This window comes from Rhinopithecus roxellana, chromosome 7 (assembly GCF_007565055.1).
Source record: "Rhinopithecus roxellana isolate Shanxi Qingling chromosome 7, ASM756505v1, whole genome shotgun sequence".
In the NCBI taxonomy this organism is placed as follows: domain Eukaryota; kingdom Metazoa; phylum Chordata; class Mammalia; order Primates; family Cercopithecidae; genus Rhinopithecus; species Rhinopithecus roxellana.
This window is the reverse complement of record NC_044555.1, coordinates 30674938-30697169: the sequence shown is the minus strand read 5'-3', so window position 1 is coordinate 30697169 and position 22232 is coordinate 30674938. Positions and strand designations below refer to the sequence as shown.

The window sequence follows — 22232 nt, the reverse complement described above, 5'->3', positions numbered from 1 at the left end:
TAAACATCCTTGAAGAGATAGATAGTCCAGGACAAAGAGAAGTCAGTGCCTCTGCTTGCAAGAGATACAGAAATGCATGATGCCCATGGAGAATTGTCTCTCAATATCTGTAACTGACTTAGGCCTGAGAATCTACTCCAAGAACAAAGAGAAAAAGGAAAGCAGAGCAAACTGCGGATCTAATGATTCAATAAAAATTGGCTTGTGGGAACTCTGCATGGAGGTATTTTAATATGAAGATGTCAACCTATCTTCTTTGTATTTTATACAGCACTGAAAATGGTGCCTTTTCTCAAAGTCTAGAGATACTTAGAAATTAGTCATTCCTTATTCATTAAGGAATATTTAATGAATATCTTTACGTGCCAGGAACTGTGTTGGGCTCTCTTCCATTATTCTACTTATCATCTTTTCACTCTGTTGAGGGGAAATTAACTAAAATCATTTTCGGCTTCTTTTCTTTGTAGCAATTTTTAATTACTTGGTGCATTAAATTAAAATAATAAAACTATAAAATTAGAACTGGCCTAGAATATTTTTAAATGTACTACATAAAAGATGATATAATTTTACTGCAAAAAAATTATACTTCAATTAGTCTTTAATTCATAGCACTGAAAACAGCATGCAAATTATTTAATCATTCACGATTAGACATTTAGAACAAATTGCATACTTAAACATGTATAAAAGGATGGGCATTTCAGGTATTTTCAGGAACCATTATATACTACTTTAAAAATACTTATATTGTGACAGTTTTTAAAATATATAAGAATTATTCAACAGTCAGGAGCTTCTTCAAAAATTCCATCTATCTTGAATTTTTACTTCATTATAGAAATTCAAATAAGCAAGTTAGTGATGATTTTTGTTCCATAAGACTTTGAATAGGAGTCCTATATTTTTCTAGGTGGGAAAAACTGGCCCACCCACTGGACTTTTAAATAATACTAATCACAATCATCATCATAGCCCTAGGATAAACTTCCACTTACATTTTCTCATTTAATCCTCAATAATTCTATAAGGCAGATAATACATGAAATATGAATACTCAGTTTAAGGATGAGAAAACCAAAGCTCAGAGTGGTTAAATGCCATGCCCAAGGTCATGCCCTAACAAATGGCAGTAAAAGATCTTGAAGTTGGGCTTTCAGACTCTAACTAAATACCATTACTTTCCATAGTTTGCCCTGAGCTGTATCTCACTGTACTGCAGCTACATATGACTTGAGGAGGAAGAGCCATAGGCATAACAGGATGGAAATGGATAAAAGAGCTACCAGCCACCATGAAAAGAAAAGAGAGATGATGAAGCTGCTCTTCTGAAAGAACAGCCTCTCTGCTCTAAGAGGAAGTTTCCAGAGATGCCCACCCATTGCTATGGCAATGCACCCTGCAGGGCCTGCCCCACCAGGTGACTTGCCTCTCACAGGAGCCTGCAGATTTCAAGCCCCCCCAACTCTTCCTTCTCTTAGCCTCTACACTTCTCTCACTAGATACTTCTCAGAAAAGGCTAGGGAAGTTCTTGGTGTTAAAAAAAAGAGTCCTGAGTCCTGAATACTCATGAGTTATAAAGAAAAGGCAGGTCTAACACTAACAGTAAAGTTTTGATAACCAAAAATCTAATGTCACAATTCCATATTAATCAGAAAACCAATGTGGGCCATTCGAAATGTACAGTTGCACGAGAGCTTTCAATAACATATTCATAGGGTTCCTGAACTGTGTCCTTTGAGAATTAAAATTTCTAATTATCAGAATTTGTATGTTTTTAGTCTACCACGATAAATGGCAGAAACTCCATCAGCAGGAATTTGTTCTGGGATATCAAAGAAATGGGCAGGATATCATGTCCTTGGCCCACATTGAAGAGCAGGTGAAATCATCAAGGTAGATAAATAAAGATATTGTAACAAAACAGAAAAACAACTAAAGCACTGTATTTGCCCTTTAAATTTTCGGGTGTTTATCTTAACTGCCCCATAAAGACTATTAGGACACATGTCCAGGGATCAGGTGCCTGCTTTCCAGCTTTTCTTCATCTTCATGTTTTACATCTCTCTTCCTTTGTAAAAGCCCTGCTATCGGGCTATACTTTCCAAGCTTTAACTTTCTAACATTTCCCTGTGGTTTAGATCAAAGTGACCATATATCCATTTATGTTTAATGTGTTTTCATGTTATTCAGTTGGGACTTGCCTTAGATCTTTGCTCATACCACTAAATTTACTTTTCTGGAATTCACCTTCCAGAATTAAGACTCCCAACTCTCACCTCTATTTTATTTTTTATTTATTTTTTTTTTTTTTGAGACAGGGTCTCACATGGTTGCCTAGGCTACAGTGCAGTGGCATGATCATGGATCAATGCAGCCTCAACCTCCCAGGCTCAAGCGACCCTCCCTACCTCAGCCTCCCGAGTAGCTGAGATTACAGGCATGCACCACCACGCCTGGCTAACTTTTTATTTTTTGTAGAGACAGAGTCTTGCTTTGTTGCCCAGGCTGGTCTTGAACTCCTGGCCTCAAGCAATCCTTTTGCCTCGGCCTCCCAAAGTGCTGGGATTACAGGCGTGAGCCAGTGCACCTAGGTCACCTCTATTTTAATTTAAGTATGTTTATTTCATTTTAGTAATGCTGCAGACTTAGAGTACACCCAAGTCTAGAGGCAGACATTTCTTAGGTAAATGAAGATATAACTGCAATTGCCACTTGTCATCCCATCTACAAGTTTGTGCCCTAAAAATACTAAGAGCCTTAACCACAATCACACATAACAGAGTCTTTTCTTCCTCTTGTGTTTACTATATTCCTCCACTAAAATGACTTGTATACTTTTACTTTTATTTTTCTAACATGTCACCTTCAGAGTTTTGGTTTCACAAGAATAACTATTTTTATATACATAACCTGGCACCCACCTCGCAGCACAAGAGTAAGAAGTTTAAAATTCCACATTTCTGCTCACAATAAGAAACAGTAGCCAGGCGTGGTGGCTCAAGCCTGTAATCCCAGCACTTTGGGAGGCCGAGACGGGCGGATCACGAGGTCAGGAGATCGAGACCATCCTGGCTAACACGGTGAAACCCCGTCTCTACTAAAAATACAAAAAACTAGCCAGGCGAGGTGGCGGGCGCCTGTAGTCCCAGCTACTCGGGAGGCTGAGGCAGGAGAATGGCGTGAACCCGGGAGGCGGAGCTTGCAGTGAGCTGAGATCTGGCCACTGCACTCCAGCCTGGGTGACAGAGCGAGACTCCGTCTCAACAAAAAAAAAAAAAAAAAAAAAAAAATAGGCCGGGCGCGGTGGCTCAAGCCTGTAATCCCAGCACTTTGGGAGGCCGAGACGGGTGGATCGCGAGGTCAGGAGATCGAGACCAACCTAGCTAACACGGCGAAACCCCGTCTCTACTAAAAAAAAAATACAAAAAACTAGCCGGGCGAGTTGGCGGGCGCCTGTAGTCCCAGCTACTTGGGAGGCTGAGGCAGGAGAATGGCGTAAACCCAAGAGGCGGAGCTTGCAGTGAGCTGAGATCCGGCCACTGCACTCCAGCCTGGGCGACAGAGCGAGACTCCGTCTCAAAAAAAAAAAAAAAAAAAAAAAAGAAACAGTAACCCTATGCATCTCCCCCTTAGCCACTGAATAAGCACCAAAATAACAGATGCTTTAATGTCCTCTTGCACGACCACCTTCTTGCCCAGTTTTCCCTATTCAATCTGTGATCTGCTCCCAAATACTTCCCAATTTATTGTCCCACCACTTTATCTCATGTTGCTCCTTTTGACTATTCTGCCTTTCTCTTCCATCTTTATCTAGAGAAACTTTTGAGGTACCATTCAAATGCCAGCTTCTCTAGTGGATACTGGCTTTTCCTCCTCTGAGCCCTCAGGTACCTGGTTCCCTCCCCAGTGTTCACCCTCTAGGGTCACCAGATTTAGCAAATTAAAATATAGGCTGCTCAGTGAAATCTGAATTCCAGATAAACAATGAAGAATTCTTTTTTTTTTTTTTTTTTCACCCAGGCTGGAGTGCAGTGGTGTGATCTCAGCTCAGGGCAACCTCCGCCTCCCAGATTCAAGTGATTCTCCTGCCTTAGCCTCCTGAGTAGCTAGGATTATAGGCATGTGCCACCACGCCCAGCTAATTTTTATATTTTTAGTCGAGATGAGGTTTTGCTATGCTGGTCAGGCTGGTCTACAAACTCCTGGCCTCAAGTTATCAGCCCACCTCTGCCTCCCAAAGTGCTGGGATTACAGGTGTAAGCCACCATGCCCAACCAAATTCTTTAATATAACTATGTCCTATGCAATATTTGGGACATAGTTATACTAAAAACTTCACTGCTTACCTGAAATTCAAATATAACTGAGTATCTTATACTTCATCTGGCAACCTTCCCACCACCCTTCCACCACTTTATGGGATATAATACCTAAATACAGTATATGCCCAATAAGAGTGAATGGCATATGAATGAATGACTTCTATTTTGTGTGATTACATTTGCTTGATCAAGTAGATTATCTTAGAGTATTAAAAATATATATAAGAAATACTACCTTTTTAAGGGGCCAAAACAAGTCATTAGTGGAAATCAGTGTTTTCAACTAAGATGAACTAAGAACCACAGGGAAGCCAGTTCTTGACCCCATGTCTACAGAAGAAAAAATTCTGGGATGGGCTAGGAGATTCTGAGAATCACTTTCAACTGAGAACAACTGGTATAGACCATACCAGAAAATCATGGCACATTTCTAATCATTATCCTTTCTTTAGCACAGATTAGTCTGGACTTGGTGTATTTAACTGACAATTATTCTGCTAGACAATTAGAGGTAAAACTACTGGGTTAACCTCTGACATTCTTGGCTTGATATAATGTTGTTTTAACTACATTCCAGCAGAAAAGCAACACATTCTATAAATATAACACATCTAACCGAAAAGAGAGTGATGTCCTGGCAAGAAATGAAAGCAAGCCTTGAAGTGCAACACTGGCTTTCTTGACTCATAACACACACAAATCTCCTTGCCAACAAGAACCTGTGAATATTAAAAATACGTTGTTCTGATTAGAAGCTGCATGAATGCCTATTTTGGTACCATGCTAATAGATGCCTCTTTTGTTTCTGGCTGATTCCAAATTCCCCCCACCCTAAAAAATTACATGATAATAGAGGCAACTAAAAGGGAGCAGGGGAGGGTTATAATTCCTCCAGTTGCACTAATTTTCAAATGGTCACACAAGAAACAAATGCATCTGACCTCCAAATTCATTTAGAAAATATCAAAATCCTATGGAAGTGACAGGAAGACCATCAATGCACAGCACCTAATCTTGACCATTTGCCTCTTCCCAGGGCCCAGATGCACGGAAAGCAAGCCCAGGCCACTCGTCACAACTGAAAGAAACACTACCTACCCTGTCCCACTGACATCTGAAGCACTGGCTCATTAAGTGTGTTTTCTTTTTTCCAATCACTTAATTTAGAAAAGCTCGAAGAAGGCATTTAAATGATTTTTCAAACTATCTGCAGTCCAAATAGACCTTCCTTAACAAGAATTCTCATATTAAATATTTCAAGAGAGACTGGTTTCTCTCTAAACAAAGCTTGGTGACAGAGTGTTATTCATGTTTGCTTTCTACAGGATTTGCTACAGCCTTCCAAATTTTTCTACTCTGCTAACAAATTCAATGTCATTACGCAGCGTGATTACTGTGTATTCTATACACAACTCTTGAGCTGTGTCTTCACACAGGGAAATGTCCTGACCACAGTGAACCAATCAAAAATTCGGAAAATTTCCAGAGACTTTAAAATTGTCTTTTACTCAGGTCTTTTTTTTCCGAGCCTTTATGATAGCATTCCTCCCTCCTTACACAAGAATGATTTTCAAGTACATCATTATGACTACCTTCGGCTTGCCTCTGGAATCTGCCTATGTGAGATTTGAAATCAAGAGTCTAAAAGAATTGAAGTCTTAATAAAAGCCTTTCCAAGATTCTAAAAGAAGTCACATTTCATATTTCTTCTTGGATAGTTTAATAAAACTAAGATGAACTGGACAGGAGCCAGTGAGCTATAGGATTATGAGCTTTCACTTGAAAGGTAATAATGAAAACAATAATGCAAGTCACTAACCCAGGCCTGGGGTGTCCTGTGACCTCCAGTCTATCATTTTTGCAAGTTTGGTGTCATGGTGGGAAAGTAATCAGAAAATAAGCAGAGCTTAGTTAGAGAATATCAGAACAAAATGTTTAGATAAAAACCTACAAGAATTTTTTTTTTTTGCTATAGCAATACTATTACATAATCAAATACACATTAAGTAAAATAGATGTCCACAGAAATTATAAATTGTGAATTCTTTGTTCTTAAATAATCTTCAACCATTTTCTAATGCATTCTCGCCACTCTTTAAAAACTGCCTTATATGTTTTAAATGACCCTAAAGAATCTAAAACCTCTTGTCCCTTTGTAAAATGTCATACTTTTAACCTTAAAATTTGTGAAAACCTGTTTTTAAAATGTTAAGGTATTTCCCTATTTCCTGAAAGATTTACCATTAAGCCAAATTCACCAAATAAAATGGCCAGGGAGTGGATAGTGTGTCAGTTGGAACACAAAGAACAATGAGGACAGCTCATATTATCTCCTCATACTAATCTTCCTCTTTTCCCACCACTAGTAAAACCAAGTAGAGACACTAAAGTGAATTCTCTTTCTCTTTCCATCACCTCACCAGTGGCTCTCCTCTAACATGGTAGAATAGCCTGGTCACGATCTGGGCACCTCTGATTCCCAATCTCCATTTCTAGTCTTGACTTTTTTCCTGAAAACACATCCCAAGTTTCCACCTGCCTGGAGGGACATCACCACACAGATGTCCTAACACCCCTTCAAAGGCCTCATGCCCTGAAACATACCCCAGCTTCAAACCCCAATCCTGTTTCTTGCTCTGTGCTCCTGAGCTTTATAAAGGTATCATGACTCAACCACAGAGACCTCTGAGGCCGATACAGTTTGGATATTTGTCCTCTCCAAATCTCATGATGAAATGTGATCCCCAATGTTGGAGGTGGGGCCTGCTGGGAGGTGTTTGGGTCATGGGGGTGGATCCCATATGAATGTCTTTGTGTTGTCCTCGCAGTAATGAGTGAGTTCTTTCTGTTGGTAACCGTAAAATCTGATTGTTAACAAGAGCCTGGCATCCCCTCCTTTCTCTCTTGCTCCCCGTCTTGCCATGTGACACGCCTGCTCTCCCTTCACCTTCCACCACAAGTAAACGCTTCCTGAGGCCTCACCAGATGCAGAAGCTGGTACCATGCTTCTTGTACAGTCTGCAGAACTGTGAGCCACATAATCCTCTTTTCTTTATAAATTACCCAGCCCCAGGTATTCCTTTAGAGCAATGCAAAACAGACTGAGCAAATTACCTCCCTACGCCTGTTTCCTTTTCTGTAAAAGCTGACAGTGACAATAACTATTTTAGATGGTCATCAGAAGATTAAATGAGATAATGATAAGGTAGGCACTTTTTCATTAGATATTCCCCCTCCTCACTCTCTGTATTTAATCACAGGCCAATGCCTATCAACTCTGCCAACCAAATGTCTCTCAAATCCTTCCCCAATTTTCTGTTCCTACAATCATTGTCCTGGTTTGGACACTCAGCATTTCTAGCCTGAACAATTGCAAAACTCTTGGACTGGTGGCCTTGCTCCCTTTCCTTTCCAATCTGGTGGCCTATTATTGCTCCATGAGATAGGGCTATGATGGGACTCAGTCCTTTTGTCCATTTTCCCAAAACACAGCACAGTGCCTGACACAGAGTAGGCATCCAACAAACACTTCTTGGCAATGCTGGCTGGCTCCAAATTCATTATTCCAACCACCAGACACAATGAAGCCACGCTCTAAGAAAAACCTCAATCTCATGAGCATTGAAGGAAGTCTTCTGCACATGTAATGAGGTTGCATGACAACCTTATTCTCAGAGCCCATGGCCCTCAAAATCCCTGCTTCTCCCCCTTGAACTCATGGTGGTATATCAATACAGAGCCCTCAGGCCTAGATTAGTAATTAGAAAGCAAAATTTGTTCAACATAGGCAGAAATCATGAGATGTGTTAAATAACAAAAGGAAGGTAGGCTAAGCAGAGCATGGGCATGTTAAACATAGAAGGAAAGGGATGGAAAAACCAAAAGATAACTGATCTTCAGTAGGTCGTAAATATACATGAGGCACCTGGGCTCTAAATATTTATGATATGTTAAATATAGAAGGGACACTAAATATTCATGAGCACCCAATATTTATGAGGCCTCAATTTGGCCACTCATTCATTGGTGACACCCATTTTGGCCCCATGTGACCTCTGCCCAAGAAACACAAACAAAACCCAAGACTATTCAGCAGGCTTATTGACAAGCTACAGCCATGGCCAGGCACACTTCTCCCTGCATCTCTCCAACAGAGCAAGGGTGTGCCCTCAGCCCAAGGCCCCTTCTGTTTGTGGTTCTACTTGCTTGACCCTCAATTCTGGTCTCCAAACCATACTAGTAGCAGGGAAGGTTAGTGAAGCAGAGACAGAACCATTGCTGACGCCAGGATTCAGGCAGTATGGTCCTTCTGCCTACTTGTACCCTGTCCCAAGTGTGTGAACCTACCCTATCTCTTTCCCTCTTGTTTCTCATCATGTGTTTTAAATTACTTTAATGTATCACGTGATTCATGGATTTTAATGTGATCCATAAGCCTTGTGTTTTGTGGCCTCTGGGAGAGTCTGCATGTATAATTCTCAAAGGCCACCACTGCATATAGGTGACATCCCACACAACACTCTCCCTGCCGCATACAGAACAGATTGTAGGAGGAGCAAGAATGGAAACAGAGAGACCACGTTAGGCAGATATTCCATTCCTCTAGTCAACAGATGAGGTAACTTGAATGAGGATGGTACAGAAGGGGATAGAAAGACATGGACATATTCAGGATATATTTTTCTAGGAGAATGAAGAACAGGGATGGTAGTTATGAGCAAGTGGGGAAAGTAAAAGGAGTAGAGATTGTAGTTAGAGAAGGCAATTTCAGAGACTGAGATACTGGAGGTGGCAATACTCTAAAAGGCAAAGAAACAACAACACACCCAAGAATCAGCTCCTCAAGGAACTAAGTACCCTGAAAGGTCATTTACACCAGCAACCAAACAAACACTCAAATCCTCTCATACTTCTAGCAGGCTGTCGGTGAAAAACAACCCCTGACCTGCCCCCAGGGCCATCTATCTACACGAGGGAACAAACAAATCTGTGACTCTCCTCTCCTCCGCCCCTACACCAGACCCCTAACCCCAACCCTATCCAGGTCCATTCCCTACAACTTCTAGCAGCTCTCTGCCAGAAAGTTCTCTCTCTTATTGACCTGAACGCTGGTCCCTAGGTCCCATCCATGAAGACATGAAGATACAGAAAGAAGGTCACCCCTTCTCCACATGACACCTTTAGATTCCTGAGGACATTTATCAAGCACATTTGAGTCTCCTCATTACAGACAAATACCCTTTTCACTATTCTGTCTTGCACATGGCAAATGTTCAGTTCTTTCACCGTCGTAGTTGCTGTTCCCTGAAGTCACCCAGAACTCAGCAGCATCCCAAGAGAAGGACCCACAGCACAAACAGAAGAAATCAGTCACCTCCATTGATCTCTGCCATACTTAATGCAACCTAGGATTAGCTTCTCTGGTGGCCACATCACAGAGTTAACTCTTACCTGTGGCTGAGAGGAGCATGGACAAAGATGACTGGCATACACAGGGTGAAGGAACAATGACTCTCTGGTGAGGTACCATCGAAGTCTGTAGTTAACAGGTATGAGGATGAGGAGGGTGTGGTTGAAACAAATGACAGTAAATTCAAGAAAGAAGAGAATGCCAATCTGGAAGCTGCAGTAGAGAGCAGCTTTCTCCTCTCCCCTAATGGTGTTGTGAAGGAAGTGATCTGCTCACGGCAAAGTGACCAAAGGGTTTGAGGAAAAAGGGTCTGAGGAAAAAGTTAAAGGCACAGGAGAGTTTACTCATACCAGAGCAGCACCTGAAAGGATACAAATATGCCACAGAGGAGTGAGAGACCCAGCCAATGTTGAGGTGCAGAGGGTAGAAAGCTGGTAAGTCACCATCAATAACTACATGCTAATGGCATGTTTATATTCACCATTGCCAGCAGGTTAGACAGCCTAAACAGTAGCATGCAGTCTTTTGAAAAGCTAAAGGCAGGCAGTTTATAAAGGCAGGAGTCAGAAGTGAAGGAACCATAGCTCTGCTTTAAATAGATACCTTGAAGCAATCCACTATTTTTCACCTCTGGTTCATTTACTTGTATTGTGTCATCTTCAGGGTAGAAGTAGATTTTGTAGTATCTTATTCTGTAGTTGGTTTGGCTTTTATCAGGTACTTCCTCTTCCAAATAGGCATCAAAAGATAATACCTGTTGGAATCATAATTAGAAACTAAGAAATGAAAAGAAAATTCAGCAAACTTAAAATCAACATAGCAGCTGCGTGTATACTTTTCGTTAATATAAAGAAAAAAGTAGAGAGAATTTTTCCAAGAAGACATTCTACACATCAGCTATGCGAATGGATATACAATCTAAGATACAATACATAAAGATTATTTTATACTTTTATCACCATCTGGTTAGAACAAGGAAATGATATTCAAGTAATACATCCATCGTTCAGCTCTACCATAAACTGAACTAGAGTCTGCCTTTGGGATTTCACAGTGGGATTCTAAATGTATGTGTTATAGAGACAAAATATTCTTTCTCACAAGATGAGTAAGTTTTGTCATTTTTTTTCCCATTAACAGTAACACAAAGCTGCCTTGGTTATGGCATAAAATTATCCTGACTGTTAGTCCAGACGATTGCTTGCCTTCAGGCAATCCAAGCAGGGATATCTGAAATTCATCCAATGCCCTGGAGACGCCACCTTACACTTCGGGAACCTCAAGGAACCTAGCCCTATGCTAGACTCAGACTCATCTTGTATGGGGGCGGTAGGGAATAAGGAAGGGAAGGACAGGTGGATTCTAAAGCAGTTATGGTAAAATTCAGAGATAGTCAAAAATATCTTTGAAAATTCCTTAACTACTTTAGAAAACTGTGCCTCTCAGTAAAGTAAAACACAGCCCATTTTTCTCCCATATTGAAGCAGATGACTGCCTGCTTCTTCAGTTGAAGACCAGTTAAAATCATTTCTTTATGCTTAGGTGCCATGTTGTATGAATAATATATATCTTTAACCATTGGAAACATTCTTAATATGGCATCCTGCTCACACACTGAGCACGACAAGGTAACTGAGGACAACTGTGGGAAAAGTAGATTCAGGCTACCATTTCAAGCTTGACCTGTGGCTCAAGCTCTGTGAGAGCTCCATTTAAATATTCTCTTCGTCTCTCACTTTTGATCAATTTTTATAATTGAAGTTGCAAAAGTTAACTGTGCATATGATGTAACTCCAGGGTTATTTAATGTGGACAATATGATATATATGAGTGAGTCTGTTAGATGCAATCTACCCTCTACGGGTGGTGGTCAGTTAACCTAATTAAGAATATATACTCCAGGAGTGCTTAGCAAATTTTTATCATAAGCCCACACTTCAGAAGCAGCTAACAAAATGCCTCAGTAGCTTATTCTCTGATCAACACAAGAAGCTTTGTCAATTGCCATAAGTGATGTTAGAAATAAATTTTAGTGAAATGATTATATTCAAAATGCACATACCAGTTACAAATACTAACCAGGCACTGTCCTTACAGGAACAGGTTCTAAGAGTCTGGTGAGCCCAGAGATCCACTCCCTTCAAAATGGCACCTTTGGCTTCATTCCCAAATAGTCCTATGTTCAGCTGCTTTCTTAAGGAATTTGTCTGGCCTGACTCCAATTAGGTTAGCTAAACCCCATTGCTAGAATGCTGTCACATTTGTATTGAGTGAACATTTCAGATAAGATGCTGTTGGACAAGTGTAGAGTTTCCTTCTGGGGTGAAAAAAAAGTCTTGGAACTAGATAGATGTGATGGTTGCACAGCCTTGTGGATATGCTAAATGTCACTGAATTGCACACTTTAAAATGGCTAATGGTTAATTTTATGTTACGTGAATTTTACCTCAGTTAAAAAAAAGATATTAGACACTGAGTCATGTGGGACACTTTAAAATGGTGAGTTTTTGTTATGTGAATTATATTTCAACTTTTAAAAAGTAGAGGGAGGGAGCTGGGTACAGTGGCCCAGGCCTGTGGCAGGAGGATCACTTGAGCCCAGGAGTTCAAGACCAGCCTGAGCAACATAATGAGACCCTGTTTTTACAAAAAAATTTACAAATTAGCCAGGCATGGTTACATGTACTTGTAGTCTCAGCTACTAGGGAGGCTGAGGTGGGAGGATCGCTTGAGCCCAGGAGATTGAGGCTGCAGTGAGTTACCACCTCGCCACTGCACTCCAGCCTGTGTGACAGAATGAGACTCTGTGTCTCAAAAATAATTTTTTTAAAAAAAAATTTTTAAGGAAAAAAAGATGTTAGAACACCTAAAAGGAGAAAGAGCTGGGGCTTCATCAAACTTTCAGTGTAGGTAATATTTAATCTGAGATTTTTTTTTCTTTGTAATCAAGTAGGAAAGTGTAGAGAGAATATTCTTGGCTCTCACCCACCTCTATATACTGAATGCTACCAGTATAAATTTGTGAATGACTGCACTGGCACAGGTCAATTGACAACTGGTATAGGTCAACTGTCATGTATGTAATCATTAAATATTTATCAATCAAATGATGCATTAAAAGAGAAGGATGCTAAATTGAAATAAAGAGAAAAGGAAAGACATTTTCTTAGGTTGGGCTTCAATATGTCTAGATGAGGGACAGAGTGATATTTCATATTCTGGTCCCATGAGAATACAGGGCTGTCAAACTCCAGCATGAAAGATACAGAGCAGGTCAGAATGAGGTAGAGATGGAAAGATAAAAAAGGAAGAGGAAGAGGAAATTGTAAAATGTGGCAAAGTAGAATGTAAGAGGAGAGACACCAAATAGATTAAAAAGTGATCGTGCAAAAATAAATGATCTAATTGCAATGGAACTTGATGTATCAGAGAATCCAGAAAACAGAACCTAAAATAAAAACTGTTAAAAATGAAAATTTATAGGAACATAATTATGATGTAAGGTGTTATCATCACTTATGATGTCAAGCAGAAACTAGATAAATAAGGTCTTAAGCTGGGGACGGTGGCTCACGCCTGTAATCCCAGCACTTTGGGAGGCCGAGTCAGGTGGATCACTTGAGGTCAGGGGTATGGAGATCAGCCTGACCAACATGGAGAAATCCCGTCTCTACTAAAAATACAAAAATTAGCCGGGTGTGGTGGCACATGCTTGTAATCCCAGCTACTCAAGAGGCTGAGGCAGGAGAATCACTTGAACTGGGGAGGTGGAGGATGCAGTGAGCCAAGATTGTGCCACTGCACTCCAGCCTGGGTGACAGAGTGAGATGCCATCTCAAAAAAAGAAAAAAGAGAAAAAAGAAAAGAAATAAAAAAGAAAAATAAGGTCCTAGAGGATGTAATTGGCTGCAATTTTCTTGAAAACAGAACATATATATATCATTTGGTGGGGGCATGTGATCTTCAGTCCTCCACAGGCCTCTGCAGACCCTATGATATTATATGAGGTTACCTGCCTGATCCTCAAGGCATTTGGAATTTTAATCTTAGCCTAGAGGATATAAAACCTTAGGCTGGGCACAGTGGATCATGCCTGTAATCCCAACACTTTAGGAGGCTACATCAGGAGGATTGAATCACTTTAGGCCAAGAGTTCTAGACCAGCCTGGGCGACACATGGGTCCCCGTCTCTTCAACAATTTTTCTTTATTTAACTAGTCAGGTATGGTGGTGCATGCCTCATAGTCCAAGCTGCTCAGGAAGCTGAAGCAGGAGAATTGCTTGAGCCCAGGAATTCAAGGCTGCAGTGGGCCATGATCACGCCATTGCATTCCAGTTTGGGTGACAGAAAAGAAAAAAAGAAAAAGAAAAAAACCCTGAAATCTGAAATCAATTAGCTTTAAATAACAGGTATATGATTTCCTCATTACAAAGGAAAAATTTTAAATGTTAATATTTCTGAATTCAGGATCTTCTTACAATTAAAGCAAAAAGAATCTCAAAGCAATCAAGAAAGCATTTTGATAGGCAAGTAGTTCCAACTTGATGTATGGTGCAAATTTAGCTTTGTAGAGAAGGATCTATCCTATCTTCATGTCAGGTGAGTTATTTGCTTTGCATTGCATATCCCAAACAGCTGGATTGTAACACTAGATTCCTAATTTTCACTTAAAATGTTTGAAAATAATTGTTGCCTGATGCAGTATGACACAAAAAATAATTGCTTGGAGAAGGTTGTCCATTGCAGGCTAGACCATGCAACTGTAAGGCAAAAGCAAAAGCGCAATCTCTTAGAATAAATGATATAATTTTTAAAAATGGGGAGGCTGATGTGGCCAATACATGAGTCAGAAAGACTATCGCTTCAGGAACCAAACATCTAAGTGTCAAAAACTTACAGCTGAATTTCTAGAGAAGCTATCAGGAAAGAAAGACAAAACATTGGCAATGTTCAATAACCTCAATATTTTATAAAGAGGTCAACATCACATGTCCAAGTTTAATATGTTTAAGCTCGATTTTATGAAACAGGCTCAGACTTAAATTGTGAAATACTATAAAAGGGATATAATGGTAAGGACAAATGCATGTTCTATATGTTAGTAGACAATAAAAATTTGTGTACATTTAATACAATGTTGCTTATTCTTCCTGAAAAAGCTATTATTAAATCAATGGTTTCTCTTATGGTTATGAAGTCCCATAATCAAGGAAATAAATGATAATAAATTTTGTGTTGCATATAGAGGATGGCTCCTTTATACATGACAATATATATATTTACAGAAATATATCTGAAACATGCTAATTCACAAAAATTTTAATAAATTTTAAAAACAGTAAAATTACACAAGTTATACTCACTGATCACAAAGTAATACAACTAGAAGTGTATAATGCAGCTATAAACAAAAATTGTCACTCCTCATAATTGTACCAAAAATAAATTTAAAAATATAAAAAGTATAAAAATAAAATTTATATAATAAAATTTCTATAAAAGTATATAATAAAATATAAGACCATACAAACCTATAGGATCTAGGCAAATTTGCAATCTGGGGTAAATTAATGGATTAAAATTATTACATAAAAGAATTTAGAGTCTGAGAGACAGGATAAATCGCTAACAGTGTTTCTCAGCCTTGGCTATGCATTAGGAACTTTAAAAAAGTTTTAAAAGACCAGACCCGGCAGGGCAGAATGGCTCATGTCTGTAATCCCAACACTTTGGGAGGCCGAGGTGAGTGAATAATCTGAGGTCAGGAGTTTGAGACCAGCCTGACCAACATGGCGAAACCCAATCTCTACTAAAAATACAAAAAATAGCTGGGCACGGTGGTGGACACCTGTAATCCCAGCTACTCAGGAGGCTGAGGCAGGAGAATCACTTGAGCCTGGGAGGCAGAGGTTGCAGTGAGCCGAGATTGCGCCACTGCACTCTAGCCTGAGCGACGACAGAGTGACATTCCATGAAAAACAAACGCCGGGCGCGGTGGCTCAAGCCTGTAATCCCAGCACTTTGGGAGGCCGAGACGGGCGGATCACGAGGTCAGGAGATCGTGACCATCCTGGCTAACACGGTGAAACCCCGTCTCTACTAAAAATACAAAAAAAAAAAACCTAGCCGGGCGAGGTGGCGGGTGCCTGTAGTCCCAGCTACTCTGGAGGCTGAGGCAGGAGAATGGCGTAAAACCCGGGAGGCGGAGCTTGCAGTGAGCTGAGATCTGGCCACTGCACTCCAGCCCGGGCGACAGAGCAAGACTCCGTCTCAAAAAAAAAAAAAAAAAAAAAAAAAAGAAAAACAAACAAACAAAACACTGAGACCTTGCCTAAATAAATTAAATCAGAACCTTGGGGAGGGGACTATTACTATTTTTTAAAAGCTACTGATGGGGTTCAGGACATGCTACCTCAGCAAATATGCCGAGGCACATGGCACCTTAGCATTTGAGAAAAAGTTAGAAGCAGGAAGGTCTCTCTGACCTTCTCCCATCATTCTCCCTGGAGACAGGTCATAAAACCTAGAAAGGTCATTATCTTACCTTCTCCCTTCCCCCTTCCCTACAGACTCGCATGTGACAGGTGTCCTGCCCTATACCCAGAGGAAAGGAATGTCACATAGGGATGGAGAAAAAAAATCTGAACAAATAAGTCTTGCTATTGTAAGTTCCCCCCAGTTTATTACCATTAGATCATATCCTTTTGTCCTCCAATCATAGTTCTACATGACTGTCCACAAAAATTCAGTTTTCTCCTGTTTCTTTGGATCATTTCTGAAGGCTCCATGTCTCCTCAACCTTTCATTAAATAAATTTGTGTGCTTTTCTATTGCTAATCTGTCTTTTGTTATAGAGGTCTCAACCATGAACCTTGAAATAGACAAGTACAAAATAACTTTTTCTTTCCTACTCTCCCTAGATAATTCTGAAACATAGCCAGAGTTTAGAACCAGTGAGCAATGATTCAAACAAAAGCTTTTAAGGCTGGGCGCGGTGGTTCACGCCTGTAATCCCAGCACTTTTTGAAAGGCCGAGGCAGGCGGATCACCTGAGGTCAGGAGTTCAAGACCAGCCTGTCCCATATGGTGAAACCCCGTCTCTAGTAAAAATACAAAAAAATTAGCTGGGCCTGGTGGTGCATGCCTGTAATCCCAGCTACTCAGGAGGCTGAGGCAGGAGAATTACTTGAACCCAGGAGGCAGAGGTTGCAGTGAGCCATGATCGTGCCACTGCACTCCAGCCCGGGCGAAAGAATGAGACTGCCTCAAAACAACAAACAAAAGGTTTTGAAAAAGCAAAAATTTGTCATAAGAAAAACAGGAAGCAAAAAAGATAGTATGGATATATAAATTTGAAAGAAGAAAAACAACTACAATAAATAAACACAAGGACTTTTTAAATAAATAAAATAGATAAAATTTTAGAAAGCTCGGCAAGAAAAATACAAATAAAATGAGAAATGAGAATGTGCACGACAGAGATGCAATTATAAGATATAAACTATAAGATAAATTATTTTATAATAATCATGCAAACATATGAAAATGAATTTTAAAATTGCAATTAAATAAGTGATGCTCTATAAGAACCGTGACTTATCAAAAATACAATGAATAAGCTAATAACCAAGTAAGAAGTGAAAAAAAGTAACCAAAGAATTGCCCCAATAAAGCCTCCAACCAGGATGATTTACTAATGAATTTGTTCAAACTTTCAAGGAAAAGAAAATCACCAAATTATGTAACTCCCCAGTTTACCAAAAAAAGATGGAAAGCTACAAAGGTGAATTCCTATGCCTAATAGATGTACCATGAAAAAAATGTAACTGTAAAACAATAGTTCTCACCCTGCTACACATTAGAATCGCCTATAGAGCTTTTAAAAATCCTGATGCATTGGCCACACTGTCCCCACCACCAGCACCCCCACCCCGACCACAGACATCCACCATCCCCTACACACACACACACACACACACACACACACAGAAATCAGATTCTCTCCGGGTGGGCCTAGGCATCAGTAATTTTTAAAGCTCCCCAAGTGATTACAAACTGCAAGCGAGAGTTGAGAACTATTGCTACAGAGCACTTTCAATACTTATGATTTATAAAAGAAAGATCCTAAGTAAAATACAAGCAAACAGAATTCAATAGTCTGTAACAATTACAAGCCACCTATACACACAAAAAAAACAGCATTTCACTCACAGATGCCAACATGTTGCCCAATTAGGAAATACGAGCAAATATATAATGATCTCACACCATTTCCTACCACATACATTTTTTAATGCAAGGGGTAGTTCCTTAACAAGATTACAAAAGGATCTGCTTTAAAACAACAGCCTAAATATCTAACATAACACTTAATTAAAATATGTGCCTACCAAAATCAGGAACAGAACAATAATGCCCCTACTAGCATCATTATTTAATATTGTTTTTAAAAGCACTGACAATGTAGAAAGATATGAAGTAAAAATATTAGCAAGAAAGAGACAAAAATTATCATTATGGGTAGATAAAATAACGATGTAGACAAAGGCTGAAAAACTAACAAAGATTTCAGTACAACCATACCTGAATTTAAAATATTCTTATGTGTCAGCAATAACCAGCTAGACCATACAGTGGGGGGAAAGTATGTTCATAACAAAAAATTACAAAATACTTAAAAATAGTTTTAATAAAAACTCTGACCCAGATAAAACTCTAAATAGATTTACTAGAAGATATATGAATACAAGAGTTTGACTAAAAGGATAGGTGAAGTATATTCTGGATAAGCAGAGACTGAAACAACTTTTCAAGTGGGTATTTCAATGTCATTTTGGAGGGACTTAGAATTATTATTATTATTATTTATGAGATGAAGTCTCACTCCATCACCCAGGCTGGAGTGCAGTGGTGCGACCTGGATTCACTGCAACCTCTGCCCCCGGGGTTCAAGTGATTCTCCTGCCTCAGCCTTCCAAGTAGCTGGGACTACAGGTGCACACCTCCACACCCAGCTAACTTTTTTATTTTTAGAAGAGATGGTTTCACCATGTTGGCCAGGCTGGTCTCAAACTCCTGACCTCAGGTGATCTGCCCGCCTCGGCCTTCCAAAGTGCTGGGATTACAGGTGTGAGCCACCGGGTCTGGCCTAGAATTACTTTTTTAAGTCTACCTGATAAAATAAACAGTTCAGCCTATTAAAGATAGTTATAAAATTTGAGTGTAATGAAGGAGATATAGCTCTCCCAGACTTTATACCTTAATATAATAGTTTAATTATTAAAGTAGTGCAATACCAGAGTAACAAGAGACATAGTAGGTGTAAAAGAATAGATGGCCTGGAAACAGACTCTATTAACAGGAATTTAACACATAATGAAAGAGGAGTCATATATCAATAATCAAAAAAAGTACCAACTTGGAAAAGCATCAGTGTATAGCCCCCTGTAAAATCCAACCCAAATATCAGATGAAGTATTGGCTTAAATATAATAAATCAATACCTTTCACCTTCCAAAAAAATAAATATGTGTCAAGCCTCAGAAGGAGGAATGACATTGCAGGCTTGGGAGAAAAAGAGAAAGAAAACATTTTTAAAAATTAAAATTTACATAAATAAGTTATAACTTCGATATACTAAAATATAAACAAAAACATGCTAATAAAAAATTTTAGAAAATATAGCTAAACTTTAATTTTATAAACATTTTTAAATTAATTTTTTAAAGACCCTAAAAGAGAAATGGGAAAAGAGCATAAACAAAATTCATGAGAAGGTCAACAAATAAAAAGCTCACTCTAAGAAACTGTCAGATTAAGTGCAAATTAAAATAACAACGAGGCATCGGGTTTATGTGTGTGTTTCTCCTATTAAATGGACCATTCATCACGGATGAGATTTTAAGTTAGTACACTTCTTCTGCGGCAATGTAATGCTATGAGGAACCAATTTAAAATTCCTACCTCCTCTCAGGAACTCCATTTCCCGGCACGTAGTCCAAAGAAACAACCCAAAATACAGAAAAAACTTATATGTGCAAAGATGTTCTTTGCAGCTTTTTATCATTAAAAAAAAAAAAAAAAGGTAGAATAAGAGGATCTGAAGAGTTAACAAAAAGGGAAGGGCTTGGTGAATTACGGCACATCTACGTTCTCCATGGAGTATTATAAAGGCACCAGCAAGACGTTTTTGAAAAACATGAGGCAAAAAGAAAAATATTGAGGCTATACAGTAATGTTAAGTGAATAAAACACAGGACTGGGCCGGGTGCAGTGGCTCACACCTGTAATCCCAGCACTTCGGGAGGCCGAGGCGGGTAGATCAGTTTGAGACCAGCCTGCCCAACATGGTGAAACCCCGTCTCTACTAAATAAATAAATACATACATACATACATACAAAATTTAGCCTGGCATGGTGGCACAAGCCTGCAGTCCCAGCTACTTGGGAGACTGAGGCAGGAGAATCGCTTGAACCCAGGAGGTGGAGGTTTCAGTGAGCCGACGCTACTGCACTCCAGCCTGGGCGACAGACTGAGACTCCGTCTCGCGGGGGGGGGGGGGGGGGGGGGGGGGGCGGGACGGAACCACAAGACTGAAAATTGTTATATACCACAGTCATAACTATGTTTTTTAAAACTACACTTTTAAACTATGCTCTATAAACCACAACTACGTTTTTTGAAAAAACTGAGGGTGGAGGGGAGGAACAAAAAGCATGTAATGGCGGCAGCTCGGGTAGACACGTGGCTGGGCAGTGAAAAGAGGCGTGGTAAAGGAGGGGCTGGACGGGGGCCGGGGTGGGGGGCGCGGGTGAGTGTTGCCCTTAGATGGAGCGGGCTGGTGGCCTGACCCAGGCTGGTGGGCGAGGTGATGGGGGCTGGGCAGGCTTCCCAACTCTGCTTCTACACTGTGTTCTGCCCTGTCCTCCAGCTGGCCATTGGGGATCAGGGCCTCTAGGCCAGTAGCCCACCCAGGGGCACCCTGTGTGTGATCCCTGAAGTGTCTTGTTGTCATTTCATGAACTCTGACATCTCCAACGGGCCTTTTATTCCAAACCAAAAGTAAGAGTTTTGATCGGAAGCACTTTGTTTTTGAGACGGAGTCTGGCCCTGTCGCCCAGGCTGGAGTGCAGTGGCGCTACCTCAGCTCACTGCAAGCTCCGCCTCCCGGGTTCATGCCATTCTCCTGCCTCAGCCTCCCGAGTAGCTGGGACTACAGGCACCCGCCACCATGCCAGGCTAATTTTTTGTATTTTTAGTAGAGACGGGGTTTCACCATGTTAGCCAGGATGGTCTCCATCTCCTGACCTCATGATCCACCCGCCTTGGCGTCCCAAAGTGCTGGGATTACAGGGGTGAGCCACGGCGCCCGGCCGATCGGAAACACTTTGACCCCTTCAGAAGCACTTTGACTCCCCGGAAGCACTTTGACTCCCCGGAAGCACTTTTTTTTTTTTTTTAAACATCCGGGAAGTTGCACAGCGCAAACTCAGACCATTTGGGGCAGTCTTAGGGGTACGGTGTGGGTTCGGACGCCATACCGGGCCTGGATTCTTAGGACTTCTCCAAAGCACTTTGAAATAATTGTGGAAGGACTTTGGCATCTCTAGAACACGGAGAACTGTGATAGACAGTTGAAAAAAGGAGGAAACGTTCCTGAGGCGCCGGAGTGGCCTCAGGGCCCTCCGGCTCGGGCCCGTCAGCACGCGGAAAAGTACCATCTGAGCGGCACTTAGGTAGGATCCCCCAGCAAACACAGGGGCCCCGCGGAGCTCAGTAACGTGCTTTGCAGCAAACACAGGTCCCCCGGGGAGCTCAGTAACGTGGTGTGGAAGGGGACACAGGCCCCAAAGGCCTGAAAGCCCCAAAGGAGTACTTTGTGGCCTGCACACGTGTTTTTCCTAAGGTTCATCCTGCCACAGAAATTCTTTCTCCTCCTTCTCCTCCCGTTCCTCAGCCACTGGCGTGATTAGGGCCGGCTCCAAAGACTGCCTAATTTGGAGCATTTGGGGTTCCTTTCGTCCTTGTGATCCCCAATGCAGTCTGCCAGCCCCTTTCTAAAAGAAATGGCTTCTCTGGAGGAGGGCATCTACAGCCTTAAAATTAATTCCAAACATAGCTCCTATAATTTCGTGAACCCTCAATTTGCAGCTGGAAGTGAGGGTCAAAATGAAACTGAGGAACCAAACAAGTTACAGAACAGGAAGGGCAGACCTCAAGATAGTGATGTTCCATTGCCTCTGAGGGTTATCCAGGAGATCCTGGAAGATGACATGCCAAAAGGAGAAGAAGAGGCTGTCACTAGCTCACAATCAAGTCTAGGACAGCGTCCCTACTATGGAGAAAGAGCAGCCAGGAATGCCACTATCTTTGCTCCTCAAAAAGAGAAAGAGTCAGCCCCAGAGATGAACAGCTCCTGTGACAAGAGGGTGACTGTTAATCCTCCTGAGAAATTCAGTGAGGGGCGACCTAATAAACAAAGTAAAGTCATTTGTG

The 22232-nt window shown here is 40.7% G+C and overlaps 1 protein-coding gene across 1 annotated transcript in view; it reads right to left on the bottom strand.

The window, feature by feature from the left end:
* Positions 1-22232, bottom strand: part of EFHC2 (EF-hand domain containing 2) — a 336667-nt gene that overhangs the window by 115010 nt on the left and 199425 nt on the right. The window contains exon 9 of the mRNA XM_030934607.1: positions 10339-10489. Within this exon, the coding sequence (XP_030790467.1) occupies positions 10339-10489 (151 nt within the window). The remainder of the gene's footprint in view (positions 1-10338; positions 10490-22232) is intronic.